Source organism: Amblyomma mixtum, chromosome 7, assembly GCF_055824585.1.
Source record: "Amblyomma mixtum isolate Tamu chromosome 7, ASM5582458v1, whole genome shotgun sequence".
Taxonomy (NCBI): domain Eukaryota; kingdom Metazoa; phylum Arthropoda; class Arachnida; order Ixodida; family Ixodidae; genus Amblyomma; species Amblyomma mixtum.
This window is the reverse complement of record NC_143018.1, coordinates 51,280,359-51,299,733: the sequence shown is the minus strand read 5'-3', so window position 1 is coordinate 51,299,733 and position 19,375 is coordinate 51,280,359. Positions and strand designations below refer to the sequence as shown.

General features: G+C 48.4%; 1 protein-coding gene across 1 annotated transcript; it reads left to right on the top strand.

Moving 5' to 3' along the window:
- The first annotated feature begins 9,296 nt into the window (after positions 1 to 9,296).
- LOC149336088 (uncharacterized) lies at positions 9,297 to 18,783 on the top strand. Its single transcript, XM_089554652.1, has 2 exons — positions 9,297 to 9,622; positions 17,534 to 18,783. The coding sequence occupies exons 1-2, from the start codon at positions 9,332 to 9,334 to the stop codon at positions 18,680 to 18,682; spliced, it is 1,440 nt and encodes a 479-aa protein (XP_089410778.1). The 5' UTR covers positions 9,297 to 9,331; the 3' UTR covers positions 18,683 to 18,783.
- The last annotated feature ends 592 nt before the right edge of the window (positions 18,784 to 19,375 follow it).

The following is a 19,375-nucleotide window of genomic DNA, read 5'->3' as shown; positions in this document are numbered from 1 at the left end:
TTTTGCAAAGCCCGACAGTATAGGCGACTCGGGTAACACTGAAATTGACCCGTGGACCGTAATAGCGTCAACAGCACCGGCTTTCCTTCCATTTCCCGTCAACCTTTCAGCTCCTGATTGCGCGAACCTCCGGCCAACGTGTCCGTGCGATTTCCTGTATCTTTGTTGTCCTTGAAACAGAAACTGCGCAAAGGGCAGGACACAACAATGAAACACACAGGACGAATGTACTTCCTTTGCACGGTTTTTTTTTTAAGTATGTTGTACCAACCAGCCTCCTCCCCCTCACTCCCCTGTTACCAGTCCTAACGTTCGATGTTTCTTCAGCACGTTCAAAATTTTCATGCGTAGCATATTGCAAGCACTCAGTTCAGCCCTTGGGCGCGGCAGGGCAGCCACCAAACCACGTGACGTGACGTCACGTCACCACGTGACGTGACGTCACCAAACCACGTTAAAAAAAAGAAAAAAAAGAAAAGAAAAAAAAGAAAAGAAAAAGGAAGAAAAAAAACAAAAAAAGAAAAAATTGGCTGAGGCTTAACTTGGTTAACCCTGGTCAGATGCGAAGCATATTGATGGCTAGGCTTGGTAATACATGGCTTTCCTTGGTTGAATACTTGGTCATTTTAATACAACCACTAGAAGCCTTCGTCGTGGGGGAAGACAACGGCATGGCTACAGCGGAACGCCGACTAACCCCGAGACGCGCGTTGGGTGGGCGCCTGGATTGCCACGGAAGCCGCGTCCGCCTGCCCGGTGGAGCGAGCGTTTCACCTACACCGAGTGTGAACGCGCGTTCGAAATGCGCGGGAATGCCGCTCGAGGACATTCCGGTGTCTGTGCGATGGCATCGTTCTCCCTCTCCCAGCGCGTGACGGCGATCTGTCGCGACGTCATGTGTCACGTGGTATGTCACGTGGTGTGACGTCACTGTACCATGTGGTCTGCACGGCGTGCAACCACAGCGACGGCGCGAGGTGGACCCCCATCTTCCTCTGTCGTGACGTCATGTGTCACGTTGTATGTCACGTGGTGTGACGTCACTGCACCACATGGTGTGCACGGCGTGTAACCACGGCGAAGGGCTGTAGTGTACCTCCGTCTTCATCTGTCGTGACGTCATGTGTCACGTGGTATGTCACGTTGTGTGACGTCACTGTACCACGTGGTGTGCACGGCGCGTAACCACGGCGAAGGGCTGTAGTGTACCTCCGTCTTCCTCTGTCGTGACGTCATGTGTCACGTGGTATGTCACGTGGTGTGACGTCACTGTACCACGTGGTGTGCACGGCGCGTAACCACGGCGAAGGGCTGTAGTGTACCTCTAGTAATGTGCTTCGCATAAAAGAAAAGGACGGCTGAGCATGGTGGCGGTTGCCACCGCCCCGTTTCAAAGGGGGCGCTCCTATCCATCCATCCATACGTCACGGAGGAAAAGCTGCTGAGAAAATCGAGTGCCGCCAAGCAATACCTCGCGCAAAAAGACCGCGCAATATGCAACGCATTCTTGGCTTAACCAAGCTAAGCCTAGGCATCTTTTTTGTCTCCCTCTGGTTCTTCTAAGTGACGATAACACGGTATTCACTCTGTTCTTATTGCTATGTAAATAAAGTTATTTTGGGAGAAAAAAGAACAGAAAGAAAAAGGCAGCCATGATGTACTTTCCAATATCTCATGAAGTAAATAATTTGTTAGAAAAAAAGGCAGACGTGGTGCAGTGGTTAGTGTATTCAGCTGTATATCCGCCGTATGATGTGTTTTAGTCCTGGCGGCGACATTTCTCTATACCTTTTTTTTCAGGAAAGCAAGTTGCCGGGCTAGTTGGTGATGCAGTTTGTGAAGGATTTAGCGCAAAAAACGGACAAGGAAAAAAAAAGGCACATAAGACATTCACGCGCTTTACTTTCCTTTTACTTTTCTAAAATGCGCAGCAGCTATTAATAGTTAAAATTTTCTTTTTAAAGCGCAGCTCTTTGGCGCCCGTTCCTGAGTTTCGTGGCGTTGCCGTTGTCCCTCGTAACGAGTTCCGCAGCCAGGGCAGCGCGCTACTCTAGCTGCGCGCGCTCCTGGCGCCATCTCCCGCCCGCGCAAGCCGAAACGCATGGCCGCCGCCATTCGCCCCTGCGCCAGCACTTTTCCAAGCCTCCCGTCTACGTTATAAAAAATTTTGCGGGGGCTTAGCTTTGGTTAAGCCTGGTAGGTTGCGAAAGCGAGAGCAGCGCCTCTAACGGAAGGAACGCGGCGCGCCGCGTCTACAGGTCATGCGTGGCTACTGGCAGCTGCCGCGCGACGACTCGACTTGGTAGCCCATCTCTCACCCTGGTATTACGTCACGCTATGACGTCACTAGGCATGGCATGACGTCAGAGGTCGTTCTAAATGTCACGCGTGGCTACCGGCCGCCGCTGCGCGAAAGGCCGTTCATGAGCGTAGTATTGCTTTCGCAATAAAATAACCTCACGTGCTCAACCAACGCCACACGTGGCGCGTGCGAGCTAATAGCTCTACGTCGAGAGCACCTTGGCAAGAATTGATATCAGCCATAAAGACGTCTCTTAGCGTTGAGAGTGCGACCGCGTGTTCTTCACGGACCAAGCGGCTGGCGGCAGCAGTTTTAACCCGATAGCTTGCGAGTTGGCTTGCGAGTCCGACACGCTACGCCTAGGCCACGCAGGTACAGTCGTTATCGAAAGTATACAGCCCAAGCCGTCTGCTTCTGAGCCCTACAGCGCGGCTCCTTTTGTACGAGGTCTGTTAGAAAAGTATCCGACTTTATTTTTTTTGCGAACACCTGATGGATATGAAACAAGCGCGCTTGCATCAGCCGACCTTGAACCTTCCTGCGCATGCACGAATTTTTTCCCGCCTGCCGATAGCGTCAGTCGCTGTGACGCAGCGTTTGAGTGAGGCAGTGCGCAGTGCTCTCGTCGGTTTTTTATTGCAGGGAAAATGGCGGAGCGACAGGAGCAGCGCTACTGCATCAAATTTTGCCAGAAACTGGGCGACAGCCAAGTGGAAACCATTCTAAATATTCAGACGGCTTTCGGTGATGATGCTATGTGCTGCACACAGATTAAGCAGTGATACAATTGGTTTAACGACGGCCGCACATCGGTGGAGAGCGAGCCACGCTCCGATCGCCCATCAAAATGCCGAAATGACCAGGTCATTGCCGAAGTGAACGCTGTCGTGATGCGGGGGCGTCGTGTTACTATCCGAGAAATTGCGGAAGAGGTGAACATCACCAATTTTTCTGCACATTTCATTATCACCGAAGATTTGGCCATGGAGAGAGTTGCGGCAAAATTCGTGCCGAAGCTGTTCACAGTGGAGCAAAAGCAGCTTCGTGTTGAAGTCTCACAGGACATGCTGGATTCCACAAACAGTGACCCCGACTTTATCAACACCATAATCACTGGTGTCGAGTCTTGGGCACGGATACGACCCGGAAACCAAATCCCAGTCGTCACAGTGGAAGCATTCCACGTCACCAAGGCTAAAGAAGGCCCGTGAAGTGCGCAGCAATGTCAAAGTGATGCTGACTACTTTTTTTGACTCCCTCTTTGTGGCACACCACGAGGACGCACCCCACAGAGTCAAACAATGACCAAGGAGTTCTATAGGGATGTCCTCCGTCGCCTGCGTGATGCTGTGCGGCGCAAGAGACCGGAGTTGAGGTCAACAGGAAAGTGGCGCATCCATCACGAGAATGCTCCTGCACATTCCTCGCACTTGATTCAGACTTTTTTGGCGAAAAACCGGACTCCTGTAGTTCAACAGACTCCTTACTCTCCTGATATGGCCCCCTGCGACTCCTGACTGTTCCCCAAAATCAAGAAGCCATTGAAAGGAGCGCGATTTCAGACAAGAGAGGACATTATGGCTGCCACGACAGCTGAGCTAAACTGAATTCTGAAAGGGGCCTTTTCGGAATACTTCCAACAATGGCAGCACCTCTGGGAGAAGTGTGGGGAGTCGCAAGGAGACTACTTTGAAGGTGATTAGGTTTCCAAGGCTCCAGCTATGCCAGTTTTTTTTCTTCGGCCAAAGGTCGGATACTTTTCTAACAGACCTCGTATACTCAGAGACCCTAGTCTCACGAAGGCGGAAAGAACTGATATCCTGAAACCTCCCAAGCTTAGGACTGTGAAATATGCTTAAGAGCCTCGCTACACGTATTGGAAGCAAACCCCTTAGGCTGTATATATTTGGTTGGTTGGTTTATGGGGTTTAACGTCCCAAAGCGACTAAGGCTATGAGAGACGCCGTAGTGGAGGGCTCCGGAAATTTCGACCACCTGGGGTCGAAATTTCCGGAGCCCTCCACTACGGCGTCCCTCATAGCCTTAGTCGCTTTGGCACGTTAAACCCCATAAACCAACCAACCAAATATACATTTGACATAGCCTGTACGCTAGAGCGGCTTCCTCACAGAGGTGCTTTATATGTATGCCGTGTGGCTTTTCCCATAATATGGATGCAGTGTCCGCGTTTGCGGGGGCAGGAAGAGCCGTTGACCGGAACCAATAACGCTATCACGTCATACCCAAGGTAGATATACCATGGTAGCGAAGGCTCCATAGACGCCCATTGACCCAAAAAAAATGGCGGCTCATGGGCACCCCAGCACCCCTGGATTTTGTGGGGAAACCTACGTATGAGTGACGTAAATCAGTCTGTTTGTAGAATCCGCATTTTCGAGACAGCGTCCCTTGGAGGTTGTTGCCTTTCAACGCGCGCCAACCTTTGTCAGTCAAATGTGCTCGAGTTCGTGCTAGTCATGTCCTTGTTTATGAGCAATTTGAAACCCAATGAAAGTTTCTGGCAAAGAAGGCAGTGTAGAAAGGCAGCAACCCTACCGGACACTGGCTAGGCATGCATAATTCGCAGCGCAAATACTGGTGGAAGTATCTTTACTAGTACTTGGTCTCTGAATATAGCAAGATATGATCCACAAAGCACTGCCTTATGTGCACAGTTCACAACTGAGTGTGTGGCAAGTATCGTTTTCATATTGATGGTTTCATACATCAACCAAAAAAATACAGTGATAAAGAACACCAACAAAAACGCATGTCGAAGGCAGCACAAAGAGTAGCACTGCTTAAGCCGGCTAATCATGTGAATGGTCCCAGTGCAGACAGGAAAAGCCCTGAAGGGCTACAAATGTTGTCAGTTGGAATATTTAAATGCAGAGAAAACATACTATGACAGCTTCAATTGAGGTAAAAATGACATCAAATAGGCGCACCAAGATACACATGGGGCATAGAGCACTGACACTACCCTTCACATTTCATTTCTTCAACTGAAAGAATATAGCAGCTAAGTTTACACCTACATGAGAATATTAAACGCAAGTTTTAGCATTAACAAACCTGCTCAACGCTAGAGTATTGCGCCATACATAGTGCCTGCGCAGAACCTCGAGACCTGCTTCTTGTCGCTAGCCAGAGTAATTTGAAGCAGTTCTAATCAAACTAAAATATAGATGAAGTGCAGTTTACAGTGAATTGCAAGGACATTCAATACCGCCCGTCCTTCCTCGAGTAGGCACAGCATCGTGACGCAGCCATCCTTGCCGCAGATACGCAGACGGTGCGAAGTGCTTGGAACGAACCCTCAGGTCTCGCAGCTGGCGCGGAGTCTTCTCCAGGTTGAGGTTGCGGCAGAATTGCACCCACGTTTTGCACCTGGACATGATGCAGCGTGCACGTTATACAACTGCACCCAAATGAATACCATATGCTCCAAAGGTCAATACGCCAACATTCCTTTCACCTAAATGCAGTATATAATATTTGAAATATGGCAGTAAATGCTCGCGCCAAGCCTCCGCGCCTCAGAGTGCGATTACGCTCGCCTGATACCACGCGGCTAGCTGCTTTTTTATGCTCAAAGTGTGACGAGAACGAAGGAGTGAAATGAGTTTAAAACTACACTGACGGTCACGTATGGGCAGAACGGCAATAACTGCTGCTTACCGAATTCAGTTAAGGCACCGTCAAGGCGGCGCACATACACGTGGTTGAGTTTCGATACTTTGTTGCGAGGGGATCCTGAAATGGGCTTACGGTGTTGAAAAACCTATTACTGCTATGCTCATAGCTGTTAGGCAGCACAGATGGTTTTAAATTGGCCTTGCGGCCAGTGGAGGGCACGTGGTTGCTCCGGAAAGCCCAATATCAAGTTCACGTTGGTAACAGTCGGCTGCACGATACTAAGTATAAATAAGACAAATGGTAGGACTGCGAGTGCGTGCCCTGCGGTTCGCTTAAATATCCCCGATAGCATGAAACAGTTATAGCTACGAAACAGACGCGAAAAGTCCGACACAAGCACATCTAGAGCAGACGACAATGGCAAGAGCTCACTTGTGAAGGTACAGCCGGGTACACTGGGACAGCGCCTCCTCTATTTTTACAATGCCTGCCGAGTAGGGCCGATCCGACCGTCCAAACCCCTCTCCTGTCCTCTTTTCTTACTCTCCGCCGTCGGCTAGCCTTCGCGCCTGCTGTGCGTCTGTGGGGGAGAGGACCATCTGGGTGGCGCCAGACAACAGAAAACCGCCGAGGCCACTTTGTTATCATTTCTATCTTTCTTCCTGAGGCGGCGCTCTGCATCCTTCATGACCATCAGGCTGCCTGCCAGGTATGGACGCGTCATTGAGCGCGCTGTTCGTGGCGGTGCTCACCGTGGAGCGCTGGTCATCGCGAAGCCGCTGCAGGAGTCACAGAGAGTGCAGCGCAGCGGCGTTGGTATGGCAACGGAAGGCTGTGGCAGCTTTTCCGAATCATGTCGGTCTTTCAGCTAAGCTACAACGCTGAAACATTCCGGGAGAGGAACAAACTGCTTGGCGAAAATAATAAATCAGATGATAAACGTATTTAGTAATAAGTTATGCTATTTTGGCTTTGGATTCTATCATGTTCAGTAAGGAAAATTGGAGAATGAAATAAGGAAGGCATGGCAAATCTTAACGACAAGGCAGTTTTCAAGACTACCAGACCGCAATAGCCTTCAAGCCGTAGCTGTACTTTTGTCAGGATAAGCTGTCATTGTTACGACGACTAGATAAAAATTATTCTCGGTCCTTGGCAGCCTGCTGCTACGATTGTTTTGAGAAGCGAAAAATGAACTTCATTCGCAAATATACGGCGCAGCAGCTGTTGCCAAAGCATATCGGAAGTTCTGCCTGATCCTGACTGCAACCAGGCGCTAATAAAACGATGCAAAACAAAGAAAAGCGCCTGATGAAAAGGAGGCAGATAAAACGGAAATCAAGACCTCTTCAGCACGTGTTCAGGGGCAGTCACCGTAAAGGCCGAACCGCAAGGCAGAGTTTCTTCGGCGCCGCGTCAGCGTCTCTTCTACCGGCGTTGTCGTTCTACGCCGCAAGAAAGGGCGGCCAAACACATGAAGGCGTACGAACTGGCGTCTCCACCCGGGCGTTAGGTGCGTTTTGATTGTTGTTGAGCTCCGCTCGCGCACGAGATGCTTTGTCCTCCTCGTGCGTACAAAAGTGGTTGCGCTACAATGCAAACTTCTTAAGGCTGCAAATACCTGCTAATACAAGCAAAAAGACACCAATTCTAAAAATGTAAATGGCTATAAATACAAATAGTTGTATATACTATTACTGTAAATTGTTGTAAATATATGTGAATAAATGCACGTAAACGTCAACTTCTTTTGTACTGTCTGTGCAGCGAAGTTCTTCAGCTCCACATACACGAGCTTAAAATTGCCCACTCTTCACACAAAACTGAAAGCAGCAGCCCTGCTGCAGACAATTATCCGGTGCCATTTTACTGCTGCTGCGAGGTTACCTCGTCAGCTTCGCGGACCACATCATTTACCCGCGCAAAACAATTTTCGTTAACAATGGTGCTACGAAACGAACGAGCCTGAAAACTTATAACACTCTACTCGTCTGGCAAGGAAGAGCAATAAGTAGCGCAAATACCTCAAACAGCGCATAAAGTATGCCAGCCGCCATCCTCAAGGGATAGGCGGAGTGATCGCCACAGGCCACCTCTGCAAACGGCGAGCAAAGCTGCCGCTTCAGCCGATTGCCGTTGGAAAAAGCGCCGCGCCACGGATGAAGCGAGAGCTACACAAGAAGGGGTAGACAGCAACAACCTGACAGACGCCAGGAGTAGGAGTAGGACAGCGCTATCACCACCGCGCGCCCGCACGCAAGCATGACGCAAGCAGTGCTACCATCTGGATAGCGCCGCAGCGCGGCAACTAACTGAAATGAGGTGTACCGACGGCTCCCATTGCGCAGCGGGCGATGCGGCTGGCATTGTAAAAATAGAGGAGGCGCTGACTGGGAAGCGGTGTAGTAAGACACCGACGATATAGTCCACGCTGCCGCAATGTGCCACGGAGCAAAATTTCTTCACATGCCGCGAGCTCATCTAGAAATTAAGAGCTAAATTATTCAAACGAACAGTGTGCGAGCGTGACACAACGACGGGAAAGGTTTCGCACTGGCCGTACACAGGAGGAAAAGATAGAACCGATAAAACTGCTGCAGCGGGGTGCAAATCTTGCCAAACGGGGACAGAGAAGCGACGAGCAAGCACGACAAAAACTTGTCAAAGGGGCCATTTCGAAACCGGCGAGCTTAATTTACACGCTTTCCCAGGCGCGCCTTTACAGACAGCTGGAGATAAGAAACCGCTTCGTAAGCTCCCGCGGCCGCTGTTGCCGGGTGCCGGAACAAGGCCTGCAAAGCCGCGCTGCAAATGCACCGCACACTCATAAACAGAATGCGCAACAACAACGTTGCAAAAAATTACAAAATTCGGCGTAATGTTTTGCTGAAATAATTTACCTATTTTATAAAACGTGCCATTAAAATATTCATTTCTTTTTGTTATTTTGTAGCATTTTTGTCTGTACTTTTGAATTTCAATATATGTGTTTTGCCCCCCAAACTGTGGCTGTGGTGTAGTCACGCTAAACCGTTTTTGGGCCCAGCCTTCGCCACCATTCTACATCCACCTTGCATCCGCCTTGTCATACCTTTAACGGCGGATCGTAGGTCTCCCACAGATTTTCTAGACATGCACTCGGACAATTGCAGCGCCACCTAGGCAGTACAGGTTGTCAATGACGGCGCACTAGTGTGCAAGCTTTCATAATCGCCGAGCATAAAAAGTTTCACCCGAAATCCGATAAGAAGAACACGCGCATTCCAACTACCACTTACTATCTTTTCATCGCCACCGATAGCGCGTCTGAAGGCACGGCTGCGAAAAGCCCAGTCTAGGTTGAGCAGGAAGCGTCCAGCCACATCAGTCGACGAGCAGACGCGCTTCGCGATGCCCAAGCTGGCAAACGCAGCACTGCTCCGTCTTAGCGGCCACATCCAAGGCGTTAATTGGCGACCGACGCGCTTCGTCGATGCCATCCCGTCCGCGAATGTTTGCGGTCTGTGCCGCATGATTCCTATGAGAACCGTGCAGTTACCCTGCGCGCACTTCTTGTGCGAGAGCTGCCTCGGAGGAAGCCGTCACGATGGCGTCGCTGTGTGTCCCTTGGACCTGGAGCCCTTCGACAAGAAAGAGTGCCAGAGGATCCAGTTTCCGGCCAGGAAAGGCAACAGCATGAAGGTGAGCCAAGAAGTCGCGAAAAGGTTATCTCTTTTTACCGACCTTTGTTCACGCTCTCTTCAAGGCCTACTGAGTCAACATGGCAACGATCATTTTGCTTTAAGCTTGAGGAAACTCGGTTTGCAGCCCGTTAGCGGTACCAGCCCTGAAGAAAACCGCTGCTAAACATCATACCACCGCCACTCAGCACAAGAACAGAATTGCGGGTCGGGTGGCAGCAGCTGCGTTACAAAAGTCTAGTTTGGGCGGCAGTAAACGCATTCAGATCTACGTTAGCTATGCGAGACTTTGGACTGGGATATCTGGTTTGGTTTATGGGGTTTAACGTCCCAAAGCGACTCAGGCTATGAGAGACGCCGTAGTGGAGGGCTTCGGAAATTTCAACCACCTGGGGTTCTTAAACGTGCACTGACATCGCACAGTACACGAGCCTCCAGAATTTCTCCTTCATAGAAATTCAACCGCCGCGGCCGGGATCGAACCCGCGTCTGTCAGGTCAGCAACCGAGCACCATAACCACTGAGCCACCGCGGCAGCGGACTGGAATATGTTTTTCCAGAAAAATAGATTATGGTTATGCGACCCCTGCCTAGCAGTGCAGGTGGAAATGAAAGTAATTTGAATAAATTCAATGCAGTTGCCACCCGCCCACTGTGGCAATGCACATCAGCTTGCTGGCCGAGACATAGACGGCCTCCTGAAGAATATCTGTGCAAAAATGAGCCTTATGGAAGATATGGGAGAGCAACCACGGTTTCACAAGCTCCGATGACGCCTGTGGGTTAAACAGCCGCCAGTCAAGGCTCTGGGAAAGCACCATTGCGCCAGTAGTGGTATGAGGACACCTTGCTATGCTTGGATCTATGGACGAGTAAGAATACTTTCGCTTGAGGGGTCTCTAACGCTGTTTTAAGGTAAGGTTAAGCGCCGTCAGTTTTTTATGCAGGAGATCCCGCTCGGCATGGGAAACCGGCTACTTTAGCTTTCACTCCGTAGCATGGCCACAAGGACATGGCCAACGCTGAGTGGAAACCGTTCATTGCTTTAGACAGAATGCAGAAACTACGAGCACACTGCTGCAATAACTTCACATAAAGACTGCTAGCCGCTCTATAAGTTACTCTAACACACTCGCCCTGATAACCTGTCCTCGTGGAAGCGAAAAGGGATCCCTAGCGGCTTTTGTTCAGTAAGGCATATCCGACCGAAATGTGTCTGAAAATGCCAGCATATTAGGGAGGGTACACTGCCTATATCTCGACATCAGGCAAGCGCTCTCAGATTGTGTGGATGTGGAGTTCGGCCCTCTTAATGCAGCCTCTGTACTTTCGCTGACACCTGTGCTACATCTTTCTTGAACCCCTCATTGTATTCTTCACATGATTCACTAGTGTTGGTAGTTGTTGTACATGGAAAACTGTTCATTTCGTTAAGTACTGACTGCTGAAGATTGCCCCGATTGTCCCTTGAAGCAATGGGATACTTAGAGAAAGAGTTCGCTTACCCAGGGCCAAACACACGTATTATTCTCACCTCGAACAATGAGTCCTTTCCAGTGCTTGAAATACGGTTTCTGTGGCCTGTGTTAGCAGCTGAAGCATGGGCCTTCACCTTTGACCTAGCATTTGCAAATTCGGATACGCTGACGATCATATATGCAGTCATTGACAAAATTTTGCGAGATGCCGGAGCGCCGTTTTCAAGCTGCCTCTGCGCCACTAGGCGGCGCAGTGGCGTCGTCGAGGCTGGATTCGATGATGACTAGGCGCATGCGCGTCCTATATCCGCCCGTTTGTCTGCCTGATAGCTCGTTTGGCATGAGTAGGTGCTTTTTTCCGAACTTAGCCGCCGGCGGCTGCTCATTTCACAGCTTGCGCTCGTCAGCCGTCATATGGCAGCCTACTTGGCAGGCGGCCCGGTGACTGCGATGACGGGCGCTTCCACGATTCCCGTTGCATTTATGCCCTGTTTCTTTAACAGAAATAAAGCGCTCTCTTGTTTTTCTTTCGCTAATCATTTCTAAAGTCTTGCTAGCGAACGAGGCCAGGTTTTCGCAAACAGTCCGCTGTATCAAAACCGCTTCTTGAGGAAGAAATTCTGTCCATGCCCATCAACGGCGAGCTTTACCACTTCGTGACTGTCGTGAAAGTGTAAAGGAACGACAGTATTCTTAGGCAACGAATTTATTGCTACAAAAGAAAAATGTGGACATAAAACAATAACTCAATCCAGGCGTCCATCGCAGAAGCCACTTTCGGAGAAGCTGCCGCCAACAGCAATCCCTCTTGCGAAACGCCGCAGCATCTATTTGCAGAATTTGTAGGAATTGTAGAATGATTAGCGAAAGGAAAAAAGTAGGCAGCGCTTGCTTTCTCTCCTAAAAAGCACGCCATAAATGCGACGGCCGCCGTGAATGCGCACTGTCATCGCAGTCGCTGGGACGCGCGCCGAGTATGGCGGCCATACGGCTGCTGCCGAGCGTGAGCAGCGAAAAGTGGCCGCCCACGGCCAAGCTCAGAAAACGCTGATGCTCAGTTAGTTGCCGCGCTGCGGCGCTACCTACAGGTAGCACTGCTTGCGCATGGGCGCGCAATGGCGATAGCTCTGTCCTACTCCTACACCACACGTCTGTCAGATTCCTGCCTGCCGCCTACCCTTTCCTGAGCTCTCTTGATCCGTGGCGCGGCGCTTTTCCCAACTACAATCGGCTGGAGCGGCAGCTTTGTCGCCGTTTGCAGAGGTGGGCTGAGGCGTTCGCTACGGTTATCACTTGAGGATTGCAGCTAGCATACTTGAGACGCTCCTTGAGATCTTTGCGCCGCTAATTGGTCTTTCTTGCCAGATGAATCAAGCGTTGTAAGTTGTTGCGCTCGTTCATTTTGTGGCGCCATTGTTACGGAAAACTGTTTTGCACGGGTAAATGGCGTGGTCGGCGAAGCTGACGAGGTGTGCTTGCAGCAGCAGTAAAACGGCACCGGTTAATTACGTGCAGTACGGCTGCTGCTTTCAGTTGAGTGTGGAGTCTGGGAGATTTTAAGCTCATTTACGTTGGGTGGAGGAGTTTCACTGCAGAGAGACTGTAGAAAAGGAGGGGATGGATACTCGCATTTATTTACATATATTTCCAAATATTTGCAAGAATAGCATATATACGTTAATTTGCATGTATCTGCGGCTTATACACTACAACTTTATATTCATAGCTATCTAACTTTATAAAATTTGTGTCTATTTGCTTGTATTTGGGTGTATATTTAGTCATAAGAAATTTTCATTGTAGTGCCACTTTTGAACGCGCGAGGAGGAAAAAGCATCTTGTGCGCGTGGTGACCACAACAACGTACAAATCACACCTAACGCCCGGGTGGAGACGCCAGTTCGTGCGCCCTCATGTGTTTGATCGCCCTTTCCTGCGGCGGCGAGCGACAACGCCGGTAGAAGAGACGCTGACGCGGCGCCGAAGAAATGCTGCCTTGCGATTCGGCCTTCACAATGACTTCCACTGGACACGTGCTGAAGCGAACTTAATTTCGGTTTTTTCTAGCCTCCTTTTCTTAAAGCGCATTCTTTTTAGTTTTGCATCAATTATTAAAGCCTGATTGTGCACGGCGCAGCGGCTTCAGCTGCTGAGCCGTGCATTCGCGAATGGAGTTCTTTTCGCTGCAGGTTGCCGCGGACACAGAAAAAAATTTGCCTTGATGTAACAGTGACAGCTTTTCCTGCAAAAAAGTAGAGCTATTACTTGAAAGCTATTACTACCTGGTAGTTCCAAAAAATGCATTATCGGAAAGATTTACCATGCCTTCATTTCATTCCCCCATTTTTTTACTGAACATGACTGAATCGCAAACCAAAATAGCATAACTTGTTCGCAAGACTTGTTCGTTCGCAAGACTTGTTCGTTCGCAAGACTTGTTCGTTCGCAAGACTTGTTCGTTCGCAAGACTTGTTCGTTTACAATGTGGAGTAGCAGGCCAGGGCTATGTCACCATCGGCAGACCTCTCCATCTTTTCCTCATTAAAATTCCTTTCTCTCTCTCTCTCTTGTTCGTTTACAAGACTTGTTCGTTTACAAGACTTGTTCGTTTACAAGACTTGTTCGTTTACAAGACTTGTTCGTTTACAAGACTTGTTCGTTTACAAGACTTGTTGGTTTACAAGACTTGTTGGTTTACAAGACTTGTTGGTTTACAAGACTTGTTGGTTTACAAGACTTGTTGGTTTACAAGACTTGTTGGTTTACAAGACTTGTTGGTTTACAAGACTTGTTGGTTTACAAGACTTGTTGGTTTACAAGACTTGTTGGTTTACAAGACTTGTTGGTTTACAAGACTTGTTGGTTTACAAGACTTGTTGGTTTACAAGACTTGTTGGTTTACAAGACTTGTTGGTTTACAAGACTTGTTGGTTTACAAGACTTGTTGGTTTACAAGACTTGTTGGTTTACAAGACTTGTTGGTTTACAAGACTTGTTCGTTTACAAGACTTATTAACTTACTTGCCATCTGATCTCATATTTCCGCCAAGCGGTTGCAGTGCCTCCCCCGAATGTTTCAGCGCTTTAGCTAAAAGTCCAACATGACTCGAACAAGCCGCCACAGCCTTTCGTCGTAATGCCAACGCCGCGCGCCGCACTCTGTGTGGCTCCATTTAAAACCAGCGCCTGCACTGGTTTCACGATGAGCAGCGGCACGGTGAGCAGCGCCACGAACAGCGCGCCCTATGACGCGTCCATACCTGACAGGCAGCCTGATTATCATGAGAGATGCAGAGCGCCGCCTCACGAGGAAAGAGGGAACATTTCAAAAATTGTCTTCGTCCGTTTTGCGTCGTCAGGCGCCACTCAGATGGTACTTTCCCCCACCGGAGTACAGAGGGCGCGAAGGCTAGCCGATGGGGGAGAGTAGGAAAGGAGGATAGGAGAGAACATTGGACGGTCGGATCGGCCGTACTTGGAAGGCATTGTAAAAATAGAGGCGCTGGTTACATGCTCTGGCCATGATAGACCACTGGAGATAAGGAGAACGGGGTACTGGGCGAGTTCGTACGTATTCATGTTTAGCACCATGAAAAAATGAATCCCAGCGCGCGAATGTGACTCAGCACAGGCGCTGACTGCCAACTGCTTTTTATTCACAACAAAAGAAGCAATAAAAGCGGCACATAACACTACAGAAAAAGCTTTTTTTTTCAGCACGTGAAGAGAGGAGGCATTGCCATTTATATATATATATATATATATGTGTATATATATATATATATATATATATATATGTAGGTATATATATATATATGTAGGTATATATATATATATGTAGGTATATATATATATATGTAGGTATATATATATATATGTATGTATATATATATATGTATGTATATATATATATATATGTATGTATATATATATATATATATATATATATATATGTATATATATTGGGCTCAGTAGTTATGGCGCTCGGCTACTGACCCGAAAGGCGCTGTTTCGATTCAGGCGGCGCTGGTCCTCAGGTGGTCGAAATTTCCGGAGTCCATCACTACGGCGTCCCTCATAGCCTGAGTCGCTTTGGGACGTTAAACCTCCTAAATCAATCAACCAACCAACCAATCTTTTCTTTCCTCTTCTCTCCTCTTCTCTCTTTCTTTGCTCATGTAGTCTATACGGACTCTGAGGAGCCTTTCATAGCTTTCCACGGTAGAAATCTTCCATCAAGCCGCCGCACTATCCTAAATGAAACACTCAGACAATTGCAACACACCCTGTAACATTTTAGTCAATTCCTGTTCATACCGCGATCATTTTAATGAGCTCGCACATCATTTCGCGAAGCTCCTCACCTAGCACCAGTGATCCCACAGTCACTTTCACCGACAGTGGCGAGGGGTAGGGCATCAAGGACGGCGTCAACACGAATACCATACCACCTAACTACACTTACTCCGCCGCATCCGTCGCTGACGACATGAGAAAATCACGTGTACCACAAAATTCAATTCCAGTTACTCCTAACTCCCGCTAGGCTGTGCCTATACAAACTTAAACAGCCACTCCCAATGCTTTTCCTCCTCTTACACAGGCATGGAACACTGTATCTACTCATGCCCCGCCGCTCTCTACTTTCTTCTGGAGGCATCCGTAAGGGCTACTCTTTAATATACCATTATCAGACATTAGTCAGGCAACAGGAGAAATGCGCAGAATCCAGCCAACCCCTTTACGAAGCTCTTAAAATTAAAAAGAAAATATTTCACTCTCTAGAAGCCTCAAGTGATGCAATCAATGCATGACTACTGTGTTGAGAAGGGATATGTACCGGCACCGGCTGCGTAGCAGCTATGGTCCTCCGTTGAGAAAGTTATGGAAACCCAATTATGAAGACTGTCAGGCAGGAAGGCAAAATCTCGCCACTACAATTCACAGCGTGTTACTAAGAGGCACTCAAATAACCTTACTTTGAGCACTTGAGGGTAAAATTTATTAGAAAATGCCGCCGTAATTTCTGATTTTCTGGTGGCTTTGCTTGATAAGTCACTCAGGCAACGAATTTCAAAGGTGCCTTCAAGACTTGACAATCAACGCTGATAGGTGGGTCTAAGAAATGAGTGGGTCACACCATACGAAGAGACAAATATGTTTTATTAGCTTTCCCTGTACATTTCGCTTCTACAATGATCACCTTTCCGTTGCGCCTTTGAATTGCACTTTACCGTCGCATTTTCATTCCAGCGCTGTGTGGGCTTCTCATCGGTGGGGGCTGCTGAAGGATGGAAGTGAGTGGATGAGTATGAATAGGGCCTTCTGGAGGGTCAGGTCTGTGGTGGTGGTGGGTGCGGCTTCTTTAGGGTAGAGGCGGGTTGGCTGGGATGAGTTTCGGCTTCTGGACTGCAAAGATGGGTAGTGTGTGAGTGTGTAGTGGGTGGAAGTCTTCTTGGGAGAGGAGGTTGATAGTTCCTGAGCGTCGGGAGCGTGAAGGTGAGATGCTTGGTGGCCGCTGGAGGATTCTGGCGCAGGTGGAGCGCAAAGGTGGATGTTTAGTGTGCGGAGGCCTCCAGAAGGTTTGCGGCCACATGACACCACCACACGGGCAGATTTTCGGGAAGTGAGGATAGTAATGGTAACGCAACACTGTTAACAAAAATAAAATTAATTTCAACAGCTCCGAGAGAAACGACAGTTTACCAACGGCAGCGAACCTTCGGTAGTAAGTAAATACACCGACACAGGGCAGGCAGTGACCCCAGAAGGCGACCAAGAAAGTGAAAATGATGAGTAAAATGTTCGAAAGCAGCCATTGTATATTAGTTGGTTGAGCACCATACGTGACATGCGGAGGTCGCGGGTTCGAATCCCTCTGGAGGCGGGTGGTTGTCTTTCCTTATATTCTCTAATAAGTCGTCCTTTAGGAAAAAATAATTATTCTAATCATTTCACTTTGAAAAGTACCGCAAATTAAAAAGATACATTCCAAGGTGCCTCCTTTTTTGTGTGTCTGTTAACTTTCTTCATTTGATTCTCGTAACTAGCTCCTGTTTAAAAACTTAACTGGTAAAAAGAGCACCGTGGAAAAAAAGCAGTCAATCACACCTGTCTTAAATAAAGAACAAATAGATATAAGGACTGCATGCAATGCGAAGGAAAAATATTAGCGATGGTACCCTAGGATGAAGTGGATTACAAGAGAGCGCAAACGCAGCAGAGAGCCAGCGGAGCGGATGAGTTTAGAAACTTCGGCGATACGGTGGCCGCTACTGGTACAGGACTGGGTTAATTGGAGAGGGATTAGAGAGGCCTCTGTCCCACAGTGCGCACAGTTAGACTGATAATGATGAGGATGATAATAATGTATCGAGATGTTACCCAGGCTCGAGCTCTGGTGTGCACACGAAATATTTCTTTTTCTTCTTCAGGCATACTGCTGGAATGAAGAGCTCGGCTGTGAATTTGTGGGCACCGTGGAAGCATTGTTGCGGCATTACGAGGTAGACTGCATCTACCAGGCCATCCAATGTCCGCGCTGCGGGCACGGAGTCTTGCACAAAGATCTCCCGGCACATTACATCGCCGGGTGCATCTACAACGCTTCCTCGCCGAGAAAGAAACAACCACCCACGCAAGATACATCCGTTTCCTCGATACAACACATCAAGAACGCGCTCTTTAGCCGCGCCCACCAAAGCCAGCAGCCTGCCAATCAAAACCAAATTAACGAGCTCGTAAAGAAATCGAGGGAACGTGGAGCTCAGCTGGACATCGTGTCTCCAGAGATAAAGAAGCGGGAAAGAAACCAGGAACGCCAAGTGGCTCTAATCGGGAATGATTTGTGTACAATGCCTTCGCAGGGTCTTCAGCCTCTTGGTCCTGTGCTGCAGCAGTATCTGGCAGCTCCGAACGTAGGCAATGTTTCTGAAGCAGGAGGTATAAGGGCGTCTCTACCGTGGAGCATGGAAAAGAAATTGATCCTTCGAAAGTTGGAAGTCTTGGCCGACGTGTCTTTGCGTGCTAAAAGACAGTTGCGAGAAAGTGTTGAGCCGATTCCAAACAGCCTTTCTCTCTGGTGGCAGCTTACCCGGACTGTGGATGAGCGGAAAGTGGTCGCAACTTCGGCTATGCGTACGCTTTTTTACTGCAAGTCAGTTGATCGATTTACTCTGAACAATGCTGAATGTCTACTGCAGACCCCACAGAAAGTGCCCATAGGCATTCTCGCAGAGATATCTTATTTTCACCGCATGGAAACGTGCGTCACTCTTGCTATTTCGGCTGTCAAACGAAGCGACTCGTTGGATCAGCCCCGCCTGCAAGTAGATGTGAGGTACCGCCCTCTTCTAGAAACCTGTTGCCTACCGCGTCATGTTGACATGTCTATACAGGCAACGCCGTCAGGTCAGCCGTTCTTGATTTCTGTACCTGTTGAGAGTTCCCCCAAACCTGCTGATGATGAGCCATTTCATCGCTGGCTACTCGATCCGTTCGACTTCCTCAAGCAGGATGGCTGTCTTCACAATGGACAAATTGTATTGCACCTTAGGCTAGAGGGTGTGTCCTCCGCAAATTAGCTTCTGACCACATCCTCAAATCAGTCCCAAGCTTTCGTCCTTTGTATATTTGCCTTTTTTTTCCTGGAGTGCCATGGCGGAGTCAAATAAATCTGTAAAAGAGTTCAGACCTTTACTTTTGAACACACACTTGCTTTATAAGCGTCTACAGAACGACACAATACGGTAAGAAAAGCAACATCAGACATCTGTGCGTGACCAGTTGCGTACAGTGCCTCGTTTATTTATTTATTCTATTTATTCAATACTGCAGGCCTTGCGGCCCAAGCAGGAGGTGCATAATACTGATCAAACACAATTGAAAATACAGATGGCAATTACACATGGCAAATACAATTGTTCCAGGGACAGAATAAAGCGAAAACAGCAACACAACTGTGATCGTATTTGAGCAAAGGACGTTGAAATGCTTAAAAAACGAATTGAAGATGTAAGACAGCCACACGTAGAATACCACACACAAAAAGCATAGCAAATGAGAAGTAGTAAAGTGCAGATGTGTGACGTTATAAATTTAAACCTTCAATGACATCAATACTGCTTAGTAGTGATTGTGGTAGGTCGTTCCATTCGCTTACTGGTCGTGGCAAAAAGAATAAAGACGTTCTGGTGCTATATGGGACGAGTCTGCTGGTGTCGATGACGTGTTCTGGTTGCAGTAAGTGGTGTTATATACAGGCGGGGTGTTAAAGC

Coding starts and splice junctions, on each gene's coding strand:
- LOC149336088 (XM_089554652.1), top strand. CDS start 9,332: ATGCCCAAGCTGGCAAACGCAGCACTGCTCCGTCTTAGCGGCCACATC. Junction 9,623..17,533: donor GGAAAGGCAACAGCATGAAG/GTGAGCCAAGAA, acceptor TTTCTTCTTCAG/GCATACTGCTGGAATGAAGA.